This window comes from Terrapene carolina, unplaced genomic scaffold, assembly GCF_002925995.2.
Source record: "Terrapene carolina triunguis isolate 2854851 unplaced genomic scaffold, T_m_triunguis-2.0 Scaffold211, whole genome shotgun sequence".
Taxonomy (NCBI): Eukaryota; Metazoa; Chordata; order Testudines; family Emydidae; genus Terrapene; species Terrapene triunguis.
In genome coordinates, this window is record NW_020664562.1 from 22,812,465 (window position 1) to 22,834,922 (window position 22,458).

General features: G+C 45.7%; 1 protein-coding gene across 3 annotated transcripts in view; it reads left to right on the forward strand.

The window, feature by feature from the left end:
- The first annotated feature begins 1,484 nt into the window (after positions 1-1,484).
- Positions 1,485-22,458, forward strand: part of DIPK1A (divergent protein kinase domain 1A) — a 50,917-nt gene continuing 29,943 nt past the window's right edge. For 2 of the 3 annotated variants that reach the window (XM_024204610.3, XM_024204612.3), the window contains exon 1: positions 1,485-1,702. In XM_024204610.3, the coding sequence (XP_024060378.2) occupies positions 1,649-1,702 (54 nt within the window). In that variant the 5' untranslated portion in view covers positions 1,485-1,648. The remainder of the gene's footprint in view (positions 1,703-22,458) is intronic. The other variant, XM_024204611.3, reaches the window with a different exon arrangement.

Genomic DNA, 22,458 nt, shown 5'->3' on the forward strand with positions numbered 1-22,458 from the left:
TAACTCTGCTTTACTGCTCCCCCTCTCTCTTCCCTCTGTTTTCCTCCATTCATCCCACTGTCAATAAATATTTCCTTTGCCTGTATTCATTGTACTAATTCAGTGTGCGTATGTATTTAGTCAGTGGGGTTAGGAACAGGTGCTCCTGGGGTGGAAGGGAGATTCTCTACTGTGTTCCTGCATGTGCCTTTTCTTGGCTAGAGCTGCCCTGTAGAGCGGACTCCATCTTGGCCATGAGCGTAGGGTGGCCAGATGTCTGGTTTTTTGACCGGAAAGTCTGGTTGAAAAGGGGACCTGACCGAGTGTCTGGTCAGTAGATGTGACTGGATACTAAGTCTGGTTACGGCGAGCAGGGGAGGTGCCAGGTCATCACCCACTCCAGCCCCTACTCAGCCTGAGCCGCCTCCTGTCTTCATCAGGCGGCTGCAGCTCCCAGCCCCAGCTCCACAGATAAGTCCCTCCTGAGCCGGGTGGGAGGGGGAAAAGCAGCGAGGAACTTGGGGCAGGGGGGAAGAAGAGTGGATGGGAGCAGGGCAGAGGTGTGTGGGGGAAGAGGCAGGGCAGGGGAGGTTCTAGCACTTCTGCTAGAGTGTCTGGTTTTTAAATATTACCAAGTTAGTAACCCTACATGAGGGTGCTGTAGTTATACTGAATATGGGAGGTGACCCACTAGAGAGCTGTTGCCAGAGCTGGCCTGCAAGATACTCAGAATTTATGGATGGTGAGGCCAAGGCCCAGTTTGCAGTGCAGCAGAAAATTTGAACACGACTGCCTAGGTACTACTGGGACAGATGTATTAGAAATCCCATAGAGAGGCAGCTAGGAATAGAGTTGGTAGAATAATCAGCATGAATAATGTATTTGAGTGCTTCCCCATCAACTATTCAATAAAGATTTTCATTATTCAAATGCCTCTGTACTACTGTGATATTATTTTGTGAATATCTTTGACCAATCTGATACATTAGTAATAACTTCCTTCCTTATTTGACCAGCACTAGATGGGACTAGACCTGCTGCTGCTGTCTGACCACGTGGGTGGAAGGAAGGGAAAGGAGAGATTAGGGGGAAATTAACCACTCTGGGAGGGTGCCCACTGCCCAGCATCTTAACTCCAGATCTGGGTGCTACTTTCCCCAAAAGGCCTAGAACTACGGAGAGGGGCACCCTAGCGCCACAGCATTGGACCAGGGTCTTGGGGGGCGGGGGGGACGTGGATCTGAGCTCGTAACTGAGGGGCTGTCCCACCCACCATTGCAGTCGCTGCCCCACGTACTGGGCAGTGCTCAGCACTAGGCTGTTGCGGCGGAAGTGGGGAGCAATCCGGCCCCTCAGCGCTGGGGCGGCCAACTTCCCCTTTAAGCTGAGGAGGCGGCGCGGGCGGTGTGTGTCGGCAGAGATACTGGCCGGCCGCCCTTTAAGACTCCGCGCTGCCCTGCCAGTTGCTGCCGTTGCCGCCGTCAGCGCTGAGTGGCAGCTGGGCAGCGAGGACGGAGCCGCTACCTGCTTCTCCTGCCCTGCGGGCCGCAGCGGCCCCCGCCCCAGCCCGTTCTCCCGGCGCCGCGGTGCGAGCGGAGGGGGCCGGGCGGGGAAGCGCTGCCTCCGCTCCGCCTCTGAGCGCAGCCCGGTGCGGGGATGTGCCATTGCCATGGCGAGGCGGCTCTTCCCGGGGGCCTGGCTCAGGAAACGCTACTACGCTCAGGTAGGCCGGCAGCGTGCCGCCCCCCGGCGCTGGGTCGGGGCCGGCCTGTGGGGCGAGGCAGGGGGCGATGTACGGGGCGGGCACCTGAACCGAGGCTAGGGGGAGGGACGTGCCAAGCCCCGCGAAGCTCTGGTGGGTCCGGGCCGGCTCCCCTCTGCCCGCTGTGCAGGGCGCTGCCGTCGCGGCCCCTCTTGCCTTTGCCGTCTGTGCGCGACACAGAGGCGTGGGCATCCCCCAGCCTGGCGTGGGCGCAGTTATCCCCGCGCGTCAGGCTGAGCGGGGCGGCACCAGCCCGCTGCCCTCACTCCTTCAGCTAGGCGCGCTCCAGCTGGCCGCGGGGCTTGGGCAGCTTCCAGGAGTGGGATGCGGAGCAGCCTCGGCCGCTTGGCAGGTTAGACATCACGGGGCTGTGAGACCGGTAGTGTCGCAGGGGCACTTGCAGCGAGACTTCATTAGTAAGATCTAAAATGGGACCCTAAAACGCCAGCCGCTAAGTTGAAGTGTCAGCACTAGTGTCATGTGCCTGTCACGGGTTAATGCAGGTGTATAATGCCACACCATGTGCGCGCGCTCTCTCTCTCTGTATTTACTTTTGAGGATAGTGTATGTTGATGGCTGGTCTCACTGGTTCTTCATCAGGCCTCCTAACACACTGTCATAGGTCTCTTATCAACTCCATCAACCACCTTAACCAACTCTCTTTAGCACTGCAGTGTTGATGTTCATGTAGTGTGTAAAGTCATCTCTGACAAAAGGTTCAGAGAAGGGCAATTAAAATGATTAGGGGTTTGGAATGGGTCCCATATAAGGAGAGATTAAAGAGGCTAGGATGTTTTAGCTTGGAAAAGAGGAGACTAAGGGGGGATATGATAGAGGTATATAAAATCATGAGTGATGTGGAGAAAGTAAATAAGGAAAAGTTATTTACTTGTTCCCATAATATAAGAACTAGGGGCCACCAAATGAAATTAATGGACAGCAGGTTTAAAACAAATAAAAGGTTGTTCTTCACACAGCGCATAGTCAACTTATGGAACTCCTTGCCTGAGGAGGTTGTCAAGGCTAGGACTATAACAGGGTTTAAAAGAGAACTGGATAAATTCATGGAGGTTAAGTCCATTAATGGCTATTAGCCAGGATGGGTAAGGAATGGTGTCCCTAGCCTCTGTTTGTCAGAGGGTGGAGATGGCTGGCAGGAGAGAGATCACTTGATCATTACCTATTAGGTTCACTCCCTCTGGGGCACCTGGCATTGGCCACTGTTGGTAGACAGGATACTGCGCTAGATGGACCTTTGGTCTGACCCAGTACGGCCATTCTTATGTTCACAGGGATTATCAGAAACCAGAGAAAGAGGCTGGCATGTGGACTAATGTGTGTAACAAGTTCCAAACTGCCGTTCAAATGGCTAGCTGCACCCGTCATATTACCAGTGGCTTTGTGCCACCGCTGTATTCATGTTTATTTATATATATATGTATTTATATATATATTTTTTAACTCTACAGACATCCATTCCATTGAGAAGAAAATGACAGGGTTCAATAACAGTTTAGACTAAATGTAATTCTTTATATGGGCAGCAAGATGGTTCATTTTTGACACATCTGCCCTAAAAGCAAACCATTTGAAAGGGATCTGTATTTTGTTGTTGGGAAGAACTGTATCTTGTATATACAACAGATGCTTCACCCTGCCTGTGTGCTCATGCATGTCCTTGTGTGTGTACCTCCGTATGTAATGTAGGCAGCATAAATGTATGCTATGAATATATATTACATAAATTGTCTGTGCATACACTTCCCCCATCTGTAATATTAGGGTAATAATAACAATCTTTGTAAAGTAACTCAAGATTTTTTGATAGAAAATGCTCTTTGCCTTAAGAATACTTTGTGATATGGAGTCTCATATTGAAATCCACAGACTAACTATGAGCTCAGTCTAGGAATATCTTCAGGCATATGGGGAGGAAATTCCTTTTATCTGCTTCATATTTGCATTTTCATTTCAGTGGGTGTCCATTGCTTTTTCTGTTTTGAGAGAGGGTAAATAGAGCACTTGATTAATCTTCTCTGTACTATTATTCAATTACTACGTCACCTCTTTCCTCATTCTTAAACCTAGTAATCCTAAACTATCTTCTTCATCTCTTTGTACTAAAGTATTTCCATATCTAGTCATTTAGATTGCCTTTCTCTAGAGACCTTTATAAGGGGTATTCAGAGTGGAGGGGTGTAACAATGCTGGTTTTGGTGAGGCCCAATTGAGAGTGCCAATTCAGGACAAATTGCTTAAAGCAGGGCAGTTACAGCCCAAGGCTGGGAGTTTTCCACCTCTAAAGTAAAGCAAACCAAAGCAGAGAGGACTTTGGTTTTCCCCCACTGGCTAACCACAAGTCACACAAGCAATTCCCTTAGACACTCCAGTTTCCCAGTATCACCACCAGTGCCACTCGTTATGGGGATAAATGGTTATGAAAACCAATGCCCCAGTAAAAGAAAAAAGGTTCTCCCGATCCCAAAGGACCAAGTCCCAGACCCAGGTCAATAGACAAATCAGATCTTGCCCACAAATCACGCTGTTGCCAATCCTTTAGAGTCTAAAGGTTTATTCATAAAAGGAAAAAGATATAGATGATTGACGTTACTGTATGTAATTGATTCCATTTAACCAAAGTTCTTGGTTCAGGCTTATTGCAATGATGGAATAAGCTTTCAGGTTCAAATCAAGTCTCTGGAGTACATCCCCAGCTGGGATGGGTCATCAGTCCTTTGTGTAGAGCTTCCATTTGTAGCAAAGTCCCTTCAGAGGTAAGAAGCAGGATTGAAGACAAGATGGAGGAGCTGCAGCAGCTTTTTATAGTCTCTTGCCATGTGGTCTCTGCTTTCTTTGGCCCAAAGACAAGCTGTCAATCACATGGCATGGAAAAACCTCAGAGTTCTGTCCATAGGCATGTCCCTGCATACCTTGGTGAGTCACAATGTGTGTCTGCCTTCTCTCAATGGGTCAGTTGTATAGCTGATGGTCTTTAATGGGCCATCAAGCAGGCTAGGCAGAGCTGACACCAACTTGTCTGGGGTGTCACCCAGAAGCATAGCATAAGTTTGAAATACAGACAGTATAGAACCAATATTCATAAGTTCAACTACAGAAATGATACACACATATAGACAGCATATCATAACCAGCAAACCATAACCTCTCCGTAGACCCCTTACCTGACAACCTTTATACAATATTTGCTGCAAATATATAACAGTGGTTGCAACAGTCATCTATACTAGTTACAGATTATGTCAATAACGTCACACTAGACCTTTATAGGGGGTATTCGGAGTGGAGGGGATAGTATTGACTTCTATAATGATGATGCTGTTTGGTATGCAATATTGTCAATAACATTTGCATTTAAAATGGGAAGGGTTATCCTTATAAGCAGGTAACTAAATAAATAGTTTAAAGAACTTTTATCTGTTGAAGTACGTGCTGTAAATTCATTTAAAAATAAAATGAGACACTTGTACAGGCTTCCTAGCTAGGACCCTCCAAACTAGTTGCCTCCTCTACCCTAATATAACTCAATCTAACCACTATCAAATCTCTGCTTTACCTCCACTCACCCCTCACTGGACTTGGGGTGGGAAAACGTTGGCTTTTGAAACCACTTTTTGCAGAGACATAATTTTGAAATATACAGAAAACATGAGTCAGAACGTTGATAGAACTTCTCATTGGGATCCCTGGAACAATTTTTCTTTTTCTTTTCATTTCCTATTCTATCTATTGGGGAAAAAAGGAAAAGTAGTAGCCATTGTGACTTTGGACTGATGCCTCTGAAAAACTGTTTTATGGCTCTGCTTTGAGAGGGCTAATGAGATGGCCTTTGAGTGTGAATTTATTTTGCTATGTTATGATATGTGCCTTCTGCATATGTAGAATTGGCAGGAGGCTGTCAATATGTTGGCTTTACTTGTCGTTATGTGGTGGTGTTCCCACATTATCTACCTCTTCCTTCTAAAAATCCCAAAGGGCTCACCAGACTTTATATAAAGGGTTCATTTAATCCATTATTGAAATGTAGTTATGTCTGGGATGGAGATTGGAAGACTCTAAACAACACATAGCAATACTACACAGCAGTGCAGGACAGAAAGAGAATATTATTGTAAAGAGAGAAAGCTATTGCCTAGTTCAGTGGTTCCCAACTTCATTGGTTCTTGTACCACCTTCTTAAAAAAAAAAAAAAAAAACGAACATTTAATTGATTAACATCTAGCTCCTGTAGCAAGTTTGGGCCCCCAAAGTTTGGTAAAAACGAGGATGCAAATCTAAACACTTCACTCTTGTTTAATGTGTAAACCAGATAAGAGTAGAAAATTTGGCCTAATGTCTATCTGGCCATGTTGTGCGCCTCAGGCTGTACAAAGGAGCTGAAATCTGGCTGTAGCTGGCTGATTGATAATACCCTGGCCAAGGAGGATGGAGTGGGTTGATCTCTTGGCTGCTGTAAAGTCATCAGAAGGCCCCTCCCAACCCTGGCATCAGGGGCGGCAGGTTTGTAGAATTTTTGGTGGTGCCCAGAATGTCCTCCCCCACTCCCACCTAAGGATCTGGGAGGGAGTTTGGGTGCGGGATGGGACTTGGGGTGCAGGCTCTGGGAGGAAGTTTGGGTGTGGGAGGGGGGCGGGCTCTGAGATGGAGTTTGGGTGCTGGGTGTAGGCTCTGGGCTGCGGCAGGGGGTTGGAGTGTAGGAGGGGGTGTGGGGTTTGGGTGTGAGCTCTGGGCTGGGACAGAGGGTGTGGTACGGGAGGGGGTGCAGGGCATGGGGCTGGGCCAGGGATGAGGCATTTGGGGTGCAGCAGGCAGGCTGCCCCGGGGCTGGGGGCCAGAGAGGACTTTCCCCCCACCTCCCCAACCCCCTCTCTGCCAGCAGCAGCAAGCTTTGGGGGGGGGGGCCCTCCCTGACACTCACCCAAGCGCGCCCCCCCCCCCAGGCTGCTGCTCAGGAGGTCCTGCCAGGATAAGCCCCCCTCCCCCTCAGAGTTGACTTGGAGTTGCCTGCCTGGGGGGGTGTTGCCATGTGCCTCCTCCCCTCCTCCCTCTGCAGGCACAGCAGCTGCCTCAGGCTGCCCTCAGTACGGCCGGGGAGGAAGCACAGCATGGAGCTGCAGGGGGCAGCCGCCTGCTGCCCAGGGTAGGCAGGGATGTTTGGGGGAGGGGGCGGGCAGGGTTGGGGGACGCTCTGTGGGAGGTGTGCGGGGGCGGCAGGCGGGGCCAGGGGAGAGATCGGGCCCCGAACACTGGTGGAGCCCAGGCCACCCGGGCTGTGAATTTGCTGGAGCCCAGGCACCACAGGCCCATACAACTCGCCACCCCTGCCTGGCATAGATACTGGGGGAATCAAGTGTTTCTCTATAGTGCTTCTCCACTAGCATTTATTCTTTTAGGCAATATAGAGCAGCCCTGGGCTGCAGTAATTTACACTGGTGTTGAGACAGTACAGACCAGCCCTCAGAATCTGGGACCCAGAACTGTCTTGTTTGATGCTCTCCTTTTGGAACGTGGCTTCAGAAGAGAATCTGTCTCACTGCTTTTTTTTTTTATTTTTGTTTTTTATCCTCCTTACTAACAGTCAAAAGCAGTATATCCCCAAGTGTGGGTATATCTCCCTTGGGGAGGCACAAATAACTAGCCAGAATGGCACTGACAGATCTGTTTTTTAGAGCCTCAGATTTCAAGTCTCCTACACTTTTAAAGAAACCAACTCTCTACTTGTTATGGTTGTAAAGAAAAACTTGACCTGTGTGTTACACACAGTGTATATCTGATGAAGCAATGTCTGCCTGAGTCTGAAGGAAGTCTGAAACAATGGCTCTGAGGTATGAAGTGCCCCATTCATTTCAGTGGATGCTAACTCAGTAAATAATTTAAATGTTAACACTGTTAACTATTTCGCTGCTCAAACACACATGGGTGTGTCTGATTCCCTTTATTTTGAAGGGAAGGGGGCTTAGCTTTCAAAAATTTGGGGGAATGTTGATCTAGGTTGTTCCTAAGAGCAGCCAGTTTACCTGCAAATCTTTTAACTAGAATAACTGTACTGTGAGGCTGAAGAGATTGACAAACTAGCAGGTTCATGTATAGCAACAGTAGTGTAGAGCAGAGCTTTTCATGATTTGAAATTTATGAGCTACCATGAGAGATACTGTGCTGAATTTTTCAGTCATATCATGTGCAGTCCTACTGCCTTGCAAAATTTTGTCTCACAATATTATTTATGTTGTCTTTAAAGATCAAGTGCAAGCAATCAGAAAAGTCATTGGTAGCAGAAAATTACTGTCATCTGATTTCCCTCAGTTTTTAATCCTTGATTTATTTTCCATCTTCTTTACTTATGAGAGAACATCCTCTTTTTCTCTTATCTTTTACTGTAGTACAATGTCCATCTCTCACTTGTTCCTCAAATGGGTGATTATTCAAAATATAAATAGTTCAAGACAATCATCATAATGTTATATGTTCACCATTTTTAGAGAAAATATGAATGCATCCATGCCTTGTCAACTGAAGTTCTCCATTATCCACAAACCCCAAATGTTGTGTTCACCCCAACCTGGCTGAAACATACTGTGTCTTTATAAATCATTTAAAATAGAAATGAGCAGATAACAAAAGAAAAGTCATAATGTGGTCAAATGACAATATTAATGAACTGGAAGCATAGTAAACATTACCTGGAACCTGCAGTACAGAACTGGGACCTGTGTTCTATGTAGTTTATTTAAACACGATTATATAATACGGTGGTAAAACACTTTGTAGAATTAACCAAAGGGATACATGTTACTTAAAACCTTCTTATAGCAGAAGAATATAAAGTAGTTACAGAAAAACTGGCTAATAAGTCTTCCTGATATCTTTCAGGTTGCTGTTACCCATGTCATAGAATATCAGAGTTGGAAGGGACCTCAGGAGGTCAGCTAGTCCAACCCCCTGCTCAAAGCAGGGCCAATCCCCAGACAGATTTTTGCCCTGATCCCTAAATGGCCCCCTCAAGGATTGAATTTACAACCCTGGGTTTAGCAGGCCAATGCTCAAACCACTGAGATATCCCTCCCCCCCTCCTCTGGAATGCATCCAGCTTTGAATTTTGCCAGAAGTGGTTTTACCAGATCTGCATCCCAGGGGATGACAGCAGGAGCGGCGCCAGGGTTTTTGGCGCCGTAGGCGGGGGTCCTGCCGCGCTCCCGATTGTCGTCGGCAATTCTGCGGCAGGGGGGTCCTTCTGCACTCCCGGTCTTTGGGGCACTTTGGCGGTGGGTCCCGGAGCGAGTGAAGGACCCCCCGCCCCCGAATTGCCGCCGGGGGGGGAAAAAGGCCCCCCCCCCCAAATCCTGGTGCCCTAGGCAACCGCCTAGGTCGCCTAAATGGAAGTGCCGGCCCTGGATGACAGTATAATTACCATGCAGCACACATTTTAGTAGAATGTAAAAGTGATGGCAAGATGTTTGGCTGTGTATATGCCTTTTTAGGTATGTCAAGCTTCTTCCTTCATGCCTTTGTTCCCTGGCTCATGTACAAGACCAAGAGGATTGGTGAGAATGTAGGGTGGAGGAAAGAAACAGTATTTGCTGGCTCTGGATTATTTTCTTCCCGTCTGGCTCATCTCAAAATTCTTGCCCTCCCAGCGTCCTAATCATGTAATGATTGTTCATGGTTTTCTAGAATATTGCCATATGTCCATATGAAATCTCTGTATGAATAATCATCTACACAGTGAATCTATTAAACAAACTTTCCATAAAACCTACATTCTTCTTTTTCCCCTCAGTCACTACCAGATTTTCTAAAAGTATGTTCTGGCTTAGTTCTGTTTCTGTTCTACAGTTGATCAGCCATTATGTTAAAACCTTTAAGCAAACAAAACAAAAGAGAAAATCCTGTAGCTGTTTACCAGGATAAGTTTTATTTAGAAACGTAAGGCAAAGAGGTTTTCTTCACAATATTTGCATTAGCTTTCACTTGCTGTAATTTCTGGTCAGTTGTGCCAATCTTACTTCCACAGTTTGCGTGGAAAAATACTGAGGAAAGCATGTTAAATATGCCTTGCAAGAATTGTCAATAAATATAATTCAGAAACACAAAATAGAACTTCTCTGTCAAGGGGAGTTTTGCAGTGAAGAAACTTGTAACTGGCTGCAAGAAGGCAGTTTTTAGGATTGCCTTAGGTTCTAAGGATCTGATGAAATCATTCTTAACCACTTTTTCCTGTAGGTATTATAGAAGATTACATCAAGAGCAGGGTAACTAAATTAATTGCAAAGCAGCAAAAGATTCACTCTTAAAAAATCCAAGGAAAGAAAGGGTCTTCCTGTAGTAGAACAACAGAGTACCTTTCTTTCCAGCCAAACACTGCCCCCAGCATCCTGTTATATGCAGACTTGCTGCTCTGCAACTGCAGTCCTCCAAGAGAATCCGTCACCTCTTTTGTTTAATTGCTGTAAATTACTCTGGCATCCTGCCTAAAGTTGCTTGTCCAAAACAAAGTTTGCAAGCCATATTGATCCCAGAGTTGTGTGAACAGCTGTTTCATACAAATGCCGTGCCATGGAGGACATTCAGTCTGCTTAAAATCAGTCTTCCAAAAATGAAAAATGTCTAAAGTAAAGGACTAAGTTAAAGATGAACTGCAAAACTAAAAGCAGCAAAGAGTCCTGTGGCACCTGTGACAAAGTTCCTCCTCTACCTTGGTGAGTCCTGTGCTTATTGGCAGATTTGCTCGCCTCAGAGATCTTCCCCTCTGGTGGAACCCACAGTCCGGGTCAACTCCTCCTGTGTCTGATCAGGAGTTGGGAGGTTTCGGGGGAACCCGGGCCCACCCTCTACTTGGGTTCCAGCCCAGGGCCCTGTGGATTGCAGCTGTCTATAGTGCCTCCTGTAACAGCTGCATGACAGCTACAACTCCCTGGGCTACTTCCCCATGGCCTCCTCCAAACACCTTCCTTATTCTCACCACAGGACCTTCCTCCTGGTGTCTGATAACGCTTGTACTCCTCAGTCCTCCAGTAGCACACCCTCTCACTCTCACTCTCAGCTTCTTGCGTCTCTTGCTGCCAGCTCCTCACGCACAAACTGAAGTGAGCTCCTTTTTTAAACCCAGGTGCCCTGATTAGCCTGCCTTAATTGATTCTAGCAGCTTCTTGATTGGCTGCAGGTGTTCTGATCAGCCTGTCTGCCTTAATTGTTTCCCGAAAGTTCCTGATTGTTCTGGAACCTTGCCTGTTACCTTACCCAGGGAAGAGGGACCTACTTAATCTGGGGCTAATATATCTGCCTTCTATCACTTTCCTGTAATCCGTCACCCCACAAAGTCACGGGACCTCCTGGTCAACCTCCTCCTGGCCCTAGCGAAACTGGCCATCTTTAAAACCAGAGTGAGGAGGTTGGCCGATGGAGTCTCCTGTGACTGTGGGGCCTATTTCCGGTCCTCCGTTCATTCATGTATCCAGGCAGAGTTCCTCTGGGCGGTGTCCACTGGCTCCCTTGACGCCATCGAGGAGCAGTGGGCGCTGTCCGGGGTTCTCTGCTTGGTGTCCCTGTCTGGTTCACTTCGTTTGACCCTTTGACCTCTCTCCTGTCCCTGTTCTTTTATTAGTTGTCCCCTGTAATTTTTTGGTCTCCAGGTCCTGTGGACCCCCCTCTTAGGCTGAGGGGAGATCCTTTAGCAGTGGGCGGGTAAAGCCATTCACAGTCTCTGTTTAATCCTGAGCTGATGGTGTCAAATTTGCAGATGAACTGAAGCTCAGCAGTTTCTCTTTGAAGTCTGGTCCTGAAGTTTTTTTGCTGCAGGATGGCTACCTTTAAATCTGCTATTGTGTGTCCAGGGAGGTTGAAGTGTTCTCCTACAGGTTTTTGTATATTGCCTTCCTAATATCTGATTTGTGTCCCAATAGGATCACTCTTCTGTAGCCATCTGGCCTGACCCTGTCACACTGGTCTTTGTGAGATGGGATAAGGTGGATCTGCCATGAAGGTCCCCAAGTACTACTGCTACCCTTCTAGCCAAGGTGATACCCATGAGGAAGGCAACCTTAACTGATAAATGTAATAGGGAGCAGAAGGCCAAGGGTTCAAACAGTGGGCTCATTAATGTAGAGAGCACCAGCTTCAGATCTGAAGATGGTGCCAGCCTTGATAATGATGGAAACGTTCTTATGATACCTTTTACAAGTTTTATTGTTATACATGGGTAAAAGCTGAACAATTTTCCACCTGGGGAAGGAAGGCATTAAAAACAGCTGCTATATATACACACACACTGCAGTGAACTGAGTAAGAGGGCTGAAGATTTTGAGAGGAAATAGTCTGGCTAAAGGGGAATTTCAGCTTCCTCTGGAAGCAATTGATGCTCAAGAGACCATAGGGAAAAAAAAGTGCTTTTAAAAAAAAAAAAAAAAAAAAAAAAATCACTCTCCTGTAGCCATCTGGCCTGACCCTGTCACACACCTTATAGACTAACAGACATATAGGAGCATGAGCTTTCGTGGGTGAATACCCACTTCTTCGGATGCATGTAGTGGAAATTTCCAGAGACAGGTATAACTATGCAAGCAAGAGTGAGTCAGGCTAGAGATAACGAGGTTAACTCAATCAGGGAGGATGAGGCCCTCTTCTAGCAGTTGAGGTGTGAACATCAAGGGAGGAGAAACTGCTTTTGTAGTTTTAGTCTATAAGGTGCCACAGGACTCCTTGCTGCTTTTACAGATCCAGACTAATACGGCTACCCCTTTGATGCAAAACTAAAGTGAGAGTGGAGTTAAGTCCAAAGTGCATGCTGAACAGCTCCTACTAACCAGGCTTTTTGTGTTGTGGTATGTGTGTGTTTGGAGGTGGTGGTGCTTAGAAATAAGTTGGATTTTTTTTTTTGTTTTTGGCCAACTTGGGCAATAGAGTTAAAGGGAGTAACTGAAATCCAGTCTTAGGCTGATATGTACTATTGTTATTGTGTATTCTGTAGAACCCAGATCCCAGGTACTGAACAGGATTGCCCTGGACTGTACCCTTAAGGAGCTCACAGTGTATAGATAGCTTTACACTAGTGAGCAGTTAGTCAGCTGATTAGTCCTATTGACATCAGTACACATTACATTTCAATTGTATGTAGATATCTAGTTGATTTACGTTAATATTGCTGAGTTCTAATTTAAAAACAAAACAAGGGGCTTGTCTTCACTGCATTGTTATCTTGAGGAATAACTTGAATGTTGTCCCTTACCTGACTCAGGTCTGCACACAAACATCTCTAGCTAAAGTCAAGTGGTGCATTAAGCTTGAGGTAGGGGCCGGTGGCCTGTTGGGATGGATGGGTTGAAGCTTGAGTGCAGCTGAAGTTTGCATAGTAATACAGTCAGGACTCCCCTTACAGTCCAATCCATTCAAATATCGGGAGGTCCCCCCATGCCTTCCTGAAACTCCCACCCAGGTTAATTGTTGTCTGTCCCCCCACGCATCTTGATTGGACATTATTTCCACCCTGTATTACTACTCAGTTTGATACTTGGACCCTGTCTTCCATGTGGCCCTTTGCACCTGTAGCATTTGTTCTAGCTCAGCTATTAAATCCCTGGAGACACTGTACTGCTGGGAAATGACTAAGTGAAACCCTGGCAAGCTCACTCTACTACAGTTTGACTGGGTGATTGCCAGCATGCAGCTCTGTACTTAGGCAACTCAAAGGCCTTTTGGGAAGTTCATGAGTGACTGACCATGGAGCATCCTGAGGAGGACCCAGAGCTGGGCCTGTTACTGGCCACGGAGTTCTCGGGTGAGGCAGAACCAATGCTAGGGGCCACAGTCACTCCATCCTTGACCAAGACTCTGGGGAGGAGATGCAGAAAGAAGCAGCTGAAACAGCATTACTTCAGCCAGGTAAGGACTTGATTGACCATTGTTATGGTTAGGGGGGATATGACATAAGAGACCTGTTCTTACCTTTGTAGAACCAATCTATACAAGGGGATGTCATGTGGTGGAGGTGGCCTTTAAGAGATGCCATCTGCAGCTTCCCTTTAGGGTGTGGGAACAACCATTACCTTCACCATCCCTGGCATCCAGAGGGTAGGTTTTAGGTAATGCTGCCTCAGTGTTTCTTGCTGGGCATAGGAAACCATGGTCTCCTTCCCCCCGCAGAACTTGGCATCCAGTAATGTCCACTCAGCACAGCAGGGAATGTAGACGTACCAACTGCCATTTCAGGAACTCTGGAATTTAGCAGCTGCAAAGTGAAGAGTTTCACTTAAGGCCTTCACTCCCCTCAATTAATATCTTGATGTGACAAAGAAAGATAAAGGGGAGATTCTCTTCCTTTTTTACCCTACAACAGGGGTAGGCAACCTTTCAGAAGTGGTGTGCCGAGTCTTCATTTATTCACTTTAATTTAAGGTTTCGCGTGCTGGTAATACATTTTAACGTTTTTTAGAAGGTCTCTCTCTATAAGTACATACAACAATAGTTTAGTTATATAATATAGAAAGTAAACAAGGTTTTCAAAATGTTTAAGAAGCTTCATTTAAAATTAAATTAAAATGCTGATCTTACGCCGCCAGCCTGCTCAGCCTGCTTCCAGCCTGGGGTTCTGTTCACCTAGGCCAGCAGTGGGCTGAGCGGGGCCTGCGGCTGGGATGCCGGCTGGCAAGGGGCCGGCAGCCGGGACCCCAGACCTGGGGGGGGAGGGGTTCAGGGCAGAAGGCAGTGGGGATGTGGGGGTGTTAAGGACAGAAGGCTGGGTGTGTGTGGGGGTTCAGGGGCCAGGGCAGAAGGCTGGGTGTGGGGGGGTTCAGGGGTCAGGGCAGAGGGCTGGGGGTGTGTGGGGGTGCTGGGCAGAAGGCTGGGGGGGAGTTCAGGGGTCAGGGCAGAGGGCAGTGGGGATGTGGGGGGGTTCAGGGGTCAGGGCACAGGGCAGTGGGGGCGTGGGGGGAGTTCAGGGGTCAGCAGAGGGCTGGGGTGTTTGTGGAGGTGCAGGACAGAAGGCTGGGTGTGGGGGGGAGTTCAGGGGTCAGGGTAGAGGGCTGGGGTGTGTGTGTGTGTTGAGGTGCAGGGCAGAAGGTTGGGTGTGGGGGGGTTCAGGGCAGAGGACTGGGGTGCTCGGCTCATGGGGGTGCTCCCTGCCCTGAGCGGCTCATGGCAGGGGGCTGGAAGGGATATGCCCTGTTCCACCCCCTTTCCCAAGGCCCCATCCCTACCTCTTCTCTGCCTCCTCTACGGAGCAGGGAGCATGCTGCCACTCCTCTCCCTCCACCTTGCAAGGGCCATCAGCTGATCGGTGCAGGGAAGAAGAGGAGGAGGGGCAGGAAAGCACCACGCTGGGGGAAGAAGCGGGGGAGGTGGGAAGCTTGGCTGCCACAGGACCAAGCTTGGCCTCCTGCCCCCGCAGGGGAGAGCGGTGGGCAGGGGGGCTGAATGGGGCTGGGGGGCCGAGACACCCCCCCCCCCGCTCTCCCCTGTGGGGGCAGGAGGCCGAAGCTTGGTCCTGCGGCAGCCTTCCCGCCTCCACCGCTTCTTCCCCCAGCGTGGTGCTTTCCTGACCCTCCTCCCCTCCTCCTCCTCTCACCGGGCAGGCAGCAGCATGCCACTCAAAATCGGCTTGCGTGCTGTGTTTGGCATGCGTGCCGTAGGTTGCCGACCCCTGCCCCACACAGTAAAGCTATGTACTGTTTCTTTGCTTTAAAGCCCATCTGCATAGGTGCAGTCCAGCCACCCACCCAAAAGGCCACTGACTATCAGCACCAGAGTCTAGAACCAGAGAAGCAGAAGGTAGAGGACACAGGGGGACCTTTTGATGGAGATGCATAGGGACTTTGGCAGAAAGTCTGACCTGCTCTTTGAGCTTCAAAGGGAGATGCTGGAACAGGAACAGCAATTCCAGACTGCAGCTAAGATGATGCTGGAGAGGGAGGAATGCATGGTGGCAGAGTAAGTTGCTCATAATGTGCTATGTGCGAGCAAGACTGCTAGCAGCAGCACAAGGAGAATCCACACCAAATGGTTGCACGCCTTCTGGGCATTATGGTCAGCAAGTGCCAGAACAGCCTGGCCACTGCATTTGCCGAGATTCATCTCCAGCCTAAACTTGCAGCCATGAACCATAATTAAGGATAAGATTCTGTCACAGATATTTTTAGTAAAAGCCATGGACAGGTCATGGGCAATAATGAAAAATTAATGGAAGACTGTGACCTGTCCGTGACTTTTACTAAAAATATCCATGATAAAATGAGGAGCCTGGGAAGCTGTGGGTGGGCTGGGAGCTCCAATGTCCCCCTCTGCTGGCAGCTCCGAACTCTGGAGGTTCCGCCCATGAGCTGCAGGGGTACCACCTGCGACGGCCGAGACCTGCAGGAGGTCCGCCTATTGGCGGCAGCAGGGGACTGACCCTGCAGCTCCCAGCCGGGGCTGGCTGAAGTCACAGAGGTCTTTGTAAGTCACAGAATCCATGACTTCCATGACTAAATCGCAGCCTTAACCGTAATACCATGAGCTGCACCTAGTGACCTCTGTATGGGAGGGGTTACTCAGTCCATGGAAGTAAGTGCTCATTGTTAGTTTAACCTCTTCACTCTACTTCTGTGCAGAGATGGCAGGGTGATGACAGGTACCCTGACTATGTGCACTTCCTGTATCTATGACATGGCACTGTACGCCTTGTGCACATCACATCTGCTTAAGGCAGCTGGACTGATAGTATAGTGCACTGTTGCAGAGTAATAAAGTTAAATTGGCTCCACTGACCATGATATTCACAGTTGCATTGTTAAATGCTTAAAGCAGATGTACTGATATTATTTAGTTTGAATAAATACTCTTTGTTCAGTCCCTTTGTTTCTGCGAGTTTTGATTGCGCTAGAAAGAGAGGGATACTTAACACAATTTTATTTTGGCATCACCATAACAATAAATGCAAATTCAGAGAAGGCTGTCCTATGTAGGAACACTGATACAGAGCACACCAGCCACCTCCTGCAACTCCAAGATTGCAGGGGAACCAGGAGCTGGGTGGGTAAGAGCCATGGATCCTACTCTTCATTCTGAGTGGGATCCATTGCTTTCCACCAGAATGCAGACAGCAAACATAAGTAGAAGTGGTGTACTGCAGTAGGTTGCTGGGTGAACACTACTTCCGACCAGAATAGACAGTTTTCTGACATACACAGCGAAAGTTTGAATAGTGCAGTGTTGAGAACCAAGGGGTATGTCCCAAGAAGGCAAGTGCCTTCACTTGAATCAGTACTCTACAGTGTGAACAGTGTTCAGTTGGAAGGTGGCTCAAGCTTGCCTTTGCTGTATGGCTGCTCTCACTTGAGTTAGGCCAGCTCAAGTGGATTACTTCTAGTGTACCAACTCAAGCTAACAATGCAGTGAAGACCAGTCATTATAAACTAAGTCCTGGAAAGGAACAATAGAGAAAAGAGTATAGACTAAAGCTGTCTGTTATAAATATTGAGACACATATTACCAGAGTGAATTTTGGGGTTGAGGAAAACTGGTCCCCTTAAATAAAAGTTTGAATTTCACCATTCTTAGTAAGTTACACATTCCTATCAAATAACCAATCCAATAAAGTAAACTATTGATGACAATTAATTGAATGTGGACTGAACATCAAAATACCTCACTTTTTTTTTTTTTTTTTTTTTTTTTTTTTTAAATTTAGCTTTTTGTACCACTTCTCTGATGCTACTATACCTTTTACTTTGATTGCAAAGGCAAACAAGATCATTTTTTCTGTTTGGTACTCTAGTTAGTTACAGAAAAATTATGCCAAAGATGATAATTGAATGATTCATCTAGGGAGACAATCTCAGGAAATGGTATTGTGAGTGGTGACTTAAACTGCATTGCAGATCCTTTGTTGGCAATGTTAAGCAATAGGTGCCTAACTGTAGGCATCTCAGGCCATATTTAGGTACCTTAATAAAAATGGCCTGAGTTCCAAAGGAGCTGAGCACTGACCAAAGTCTGTTAGGAGTTCAGCACAATCAAAACTCAAGCCACTTTTATTTAGGTTCCTGTCTTTTGGTAGCAACTTTGAAAACGTTAGATGTAGTACTGACTGAGGTAGGCATGGCAAGACAGTGAACTGTCTGGTCAGATAATGTCAGCTAACCACCTATTATTTGACCACAGTCTAATATTGTCAAATATTCCAACAAGAATGCCCTGATGTGGACAGCAGCTTACCTCTTTGATTGCACCATGGTGCCATTCTTTCTTTCTTTTTTGTTTTTATTACTGTTCTAATAAATTAGTACTTTAAAATAGTTTGTTCGGTCAATTGGCAATTATTTTTGGACCAGTCAGATGCCCACCTAGACTGAGGGTAGGTCTACCTTTTGTGGTTATGACTGAATAAATCTCCTGGGTATGCTTGTAGCCATCCTTGAGTTGTAATTTTGTTCAAACTCTCAGGGTTTGTCTACACTTACAGCACTGCAGTGGGGCAGCTGTACCACTTCGTGAAGACACTACTTATCCTGATGGGAGAACTTCTCCTATCGGCATAGGTACTCCACCTCCCTGAGAAGTGATAGCCATGTCTGTGGGAGAAGTTCTCTTGTCAATGTAGCACTGTCTACGCTGGGAGTTAGGGCGATATAACTGCATAACTCGGGGGTATGGTGATGTAGTAAGACTGACATAAGTGTAGTGTAGACCAGGGCCTAGGCTAAGCAGGGAAAGACCTGATCAACATCTGGATGGAAGTCCTTCAAGGAAAAACCCAGCTGCTGTAGAAAATGTTGTTGCTGATTCAGTAGTTAGTACCCTTTCCTCCAAGTTTGTTGAAATCGTATGATATATATTTTTAACGGGTCTATGTTCTGCTCTCGTCTTGTAGAGAGTAGTGCTACAACAGCAACATTATTTTGCACCTGTATTCTGTGCTGAGAGTGACTACACAACTGAACTTGTGTTGGGCTCTCAACTTCCTGCCAAGAAGTTGCAAGATCCAACCCAAAGCTGGTAAAGATGCATAAGGAATTGGGGTAATTAGGTAAAATGTGTAATGTTGACCCCCTATATCTTGTGCTAAGAGCCCCTCCGCAGCTGGAACTATTTCAAGATGTGTTGAATGTGATCTCTTCAGGATGTAGGGGAACTAAGATTGGGATTTGATGCTTCCACACTGCATTTTCCTCTCTCTTGAGTTTGGCTTTTTGTTGTTCGGCATAATTGATAGGCAGTATTTGGTCCATAGTGCATATAATTATTAAAGAAAATTGAAAAATAGGTCCCCTAATATATTACATTATTTTTTCCTAATTTGAAAAACTGCAGTTTGCATGTGCTTCTAGACACTTGCTAGAACTCTGCATCTAAAATCTCTATCTACTGCAGATTTTTCCATTCTGTTGCAGCTTTGGGTTGCCGTGGGCTGGGACCAAGCACCTGAACTGAGAATAGGGAGAGAGTCTCCTTTTCTCTCAGTCCCTTCCTGCTGACACCATGACTATCTGGAGGAGGAAGCTACCTGGTACAAATGCAGAGGGGACAAGAACCAGACCAGGGAGCGGCAATGGGAGTCGATCGGGACCAAGAGCCTCTGAGGGTTGTGGGGAGGACTAGAAGCAGAGAGGGGTGGGGGAAAGATAGGGGAAATGGTGGGAATTAGCGGTGAAGGAGACTGGGACTGGCTGGGCAAGGAGACAGATTGGGAGCTGGTGTGGTGAAGTGATGGGTGGGGGAATGGGACTAGGAGCCATTGGTTGGGGGGGAAAGACTGAACTCAGATGAGAAGTGGAGGACTGAGAGCCGGTGGGGCAACAGGAGACAGGCAGATTGAATAAGGTACCAGGAAAGGATGAAACTGGGACTGGCTGAGCAAAGAGTCTAGGAACAAGGGGGGAGGGAGGAACTAGAAATGGTTGGGCAAGGAGAATGGGGTTTAAACTGTAGGGGTGTCTGGCGAGAAGGAGGGGGTGAAGAAGCTTGAGGAGCTAGATGAGAGGATTGGGATGAGGAGCCAGAAGTAGACAGGGATAAGGCAGAAAGGATACAGTTTTAGGGGGAAGGGGCAGAAGAGGCTATGCCCATTAGAGAATGTTCCCCTCCAGAGCCTGGAATGGAATCCAGATTCCTGAGTCTCATCATTCCTAGCAAATATTGGGAAATCCACTGACAGTGCCCCATCCTTTTCTAGTACTGGTCCATAGAGGATGACACTATTACTGTTATGAATTGCTCCCTTAACTTAAGTGGCAGAGGTCTTTGTGATGGATCTTAAAGTTCCAACTCTGGTGGTGACCCATATGGGTGTCAATATGATGCCATAAGATGAATTATTTTTCTTTTTTGCAGTTCGCTTTTTAAAAACCTTAGAAATGAAACACACACAACACCACAATAAAAGAACGTTTTTAAGGTTGCAAAGTCAAGCACTCAGAAGTTACGAAATGCCAGAATTAAGGTTGTCTGTGCAACCTTAATTTAGCCCCCTGGTGTGTATAGATTATGATACAGTCTTTAATTACATGATCAACTATTTTTTGACTTAGGACTCCTGCCTCATTCAGTGCACACAATGAATGGTGCTCACGTAAAAAAAATAAATCTTTTTGTTTTCTCCTGATTGTTCTGTCTGTGGCTCTATGCCTTATTTTTGCATATGAACAATTACAACATAAAGCACCAATTTTCGGTATGGTTGGATTCTTTTTCTTCAATTTATCTCTCACCAACAGGGCTATTGGCATCCATTGATATAATGATATTTGCTTAATTAATACATGTATTTGTTCCCCAAACCTTTTATTATCTTTAGGCACGACAGTGAAATCCCTCATACCTCACATTCTTTTCCAAATGACCTTTTAAACTGTAAATCTAAATAGTGTAACATACCATGGATCTAACAATTTTAGTAATTGTATTGTGATGGCACATTTAAAGATAAGGCACCAGTTCTTCATATATGTTACAATTCTTCTACAGCATCGCTTTTTCTTATGTTATTTCTTCATGAAAGGCAGTTATGCTCTGTCAATACTATTCAAAACTTAATATAAATGACTACAGAGAATTCCTTTTAAAACATGTATGTGCAGCAGCATATTTTACTACTGCTGAAGAATTTCTACTGAAAATCTTTTTTTTTTTTTTTTGGAAGGGGAGGGCTTTACTGATCTTTGATTTGTAAGTACTGTGACTATTGCAAATCTTAATCAGTTTAAAATCTAATAGTTCCATTTTTTTAATTAAGCCACTGAATGGCATGGGGAAGCAGGTCTTTATAATAGTCAGAGTTCCCTTATATTAATCTAGGATTAAAATCCTTAATTTAATTGGTGATAAAGGAGATGAAAAAGGACGTAGTTACTTTGAGAGATAATCCTGTTTTTATAATGATTTTAGCAATAGGGTGATGTATAACGACATGTCAGATTTATTTTTTTCCCCCCTCTTAATATACCCTAGAGAAGTGCTCTCTCTACCCAATGCAGCCTCCCACTTTGTTGATTTTTTTTTTTTTTTTTTTTTTTTGGGGGTTGTCATTGCATGCTAATCTTAAGAGTTATAGACAAAGCAACAAAACAGGATGGTTCAGATTTGTTTGCCAAAGCCACATTTTATGTCATTAATTCTCTTCTGCTTATGTATAGTGCAAATAGAATCTCTCTGAGGGTCTTTCAAGAATGTACAATGTTACCTGCTGTGCATGAAAATATGGTTTTAGATCTACCTTCTGTGCCATTTTGTACTATATTATTTTGTAGCAAACTGCTTGGGGGTATGTTTCACTGCTTGAGTGTGGAGCTAGGAGAATACTGCAAAATCTTTCCACAAATGTTTGAATTTGACTGTGTCCGGGTCCTCCTTATGTTTGTGGAAAGTATTGTCTAATTACTTTATGGTTAGAAATGGTTGGAGAAACAGGTAGTATACATCTGAGAACATTCACAGAAAATAAAAGTTGGATTTTTAAAGTTGTTACACACAATTATCAGTTATGTTTCTGATCCCTATTTAGATTAACCTATATCAATAACTAAAACACCTTGAATTTTGATTATTAAATATTCACAATTTGCTGCTCACAAATAAATTGATGGCCAAGATTTAGTTTCAGAATTTATACAATGAATAATTTAAAACTAGTACATTTGAGAAAACTGACTTGTTCCTGGATAATGTGTGCACAGAAAATGGAATAATTTGATCTTTTTATCCATTATCTGTCCAGTTCTACCTGAGGACATGGGATTTGCAGACAGTCCCAGCTTTCTGACCTAATAATTCCCTGGCAGAGTTATCTTGCCTTTTAATGTGAATGCATTTTTTTTTTTTTTTAATGCTCAGTCTTAATTCAATGAAGCAGTGGTGCAAGCACATTTAAAAACTTGGAGTTTACCAGGAATGTTGAGGAATCTAGGAATGATGAAGTACTTCACCCTGAATATAATTTAATAACAAAGAATTAGTCTTCCCTACAAGTTTTCAATAGAGAATCTGTTTACTTTGAAATGTTATCTGGACCCCAAATATGTATCAGATCTTTTTAAGATGTTCCAGGATCTACCATTCTTAATGTAGGGAAAACCAAATTGTAAAGAGCAATGGGAGAAGCTCTTCAGAGGAGCAATTTGAGGTACAGTACTAAGGTCTCTAGTGAATTTTCTAAAGAATTAATATTTCATTTGAAGCATTTTGATTAGGGCTGTGAAGTGATTTTAAAAAACCAATCACGATTAATTCTGTGATTT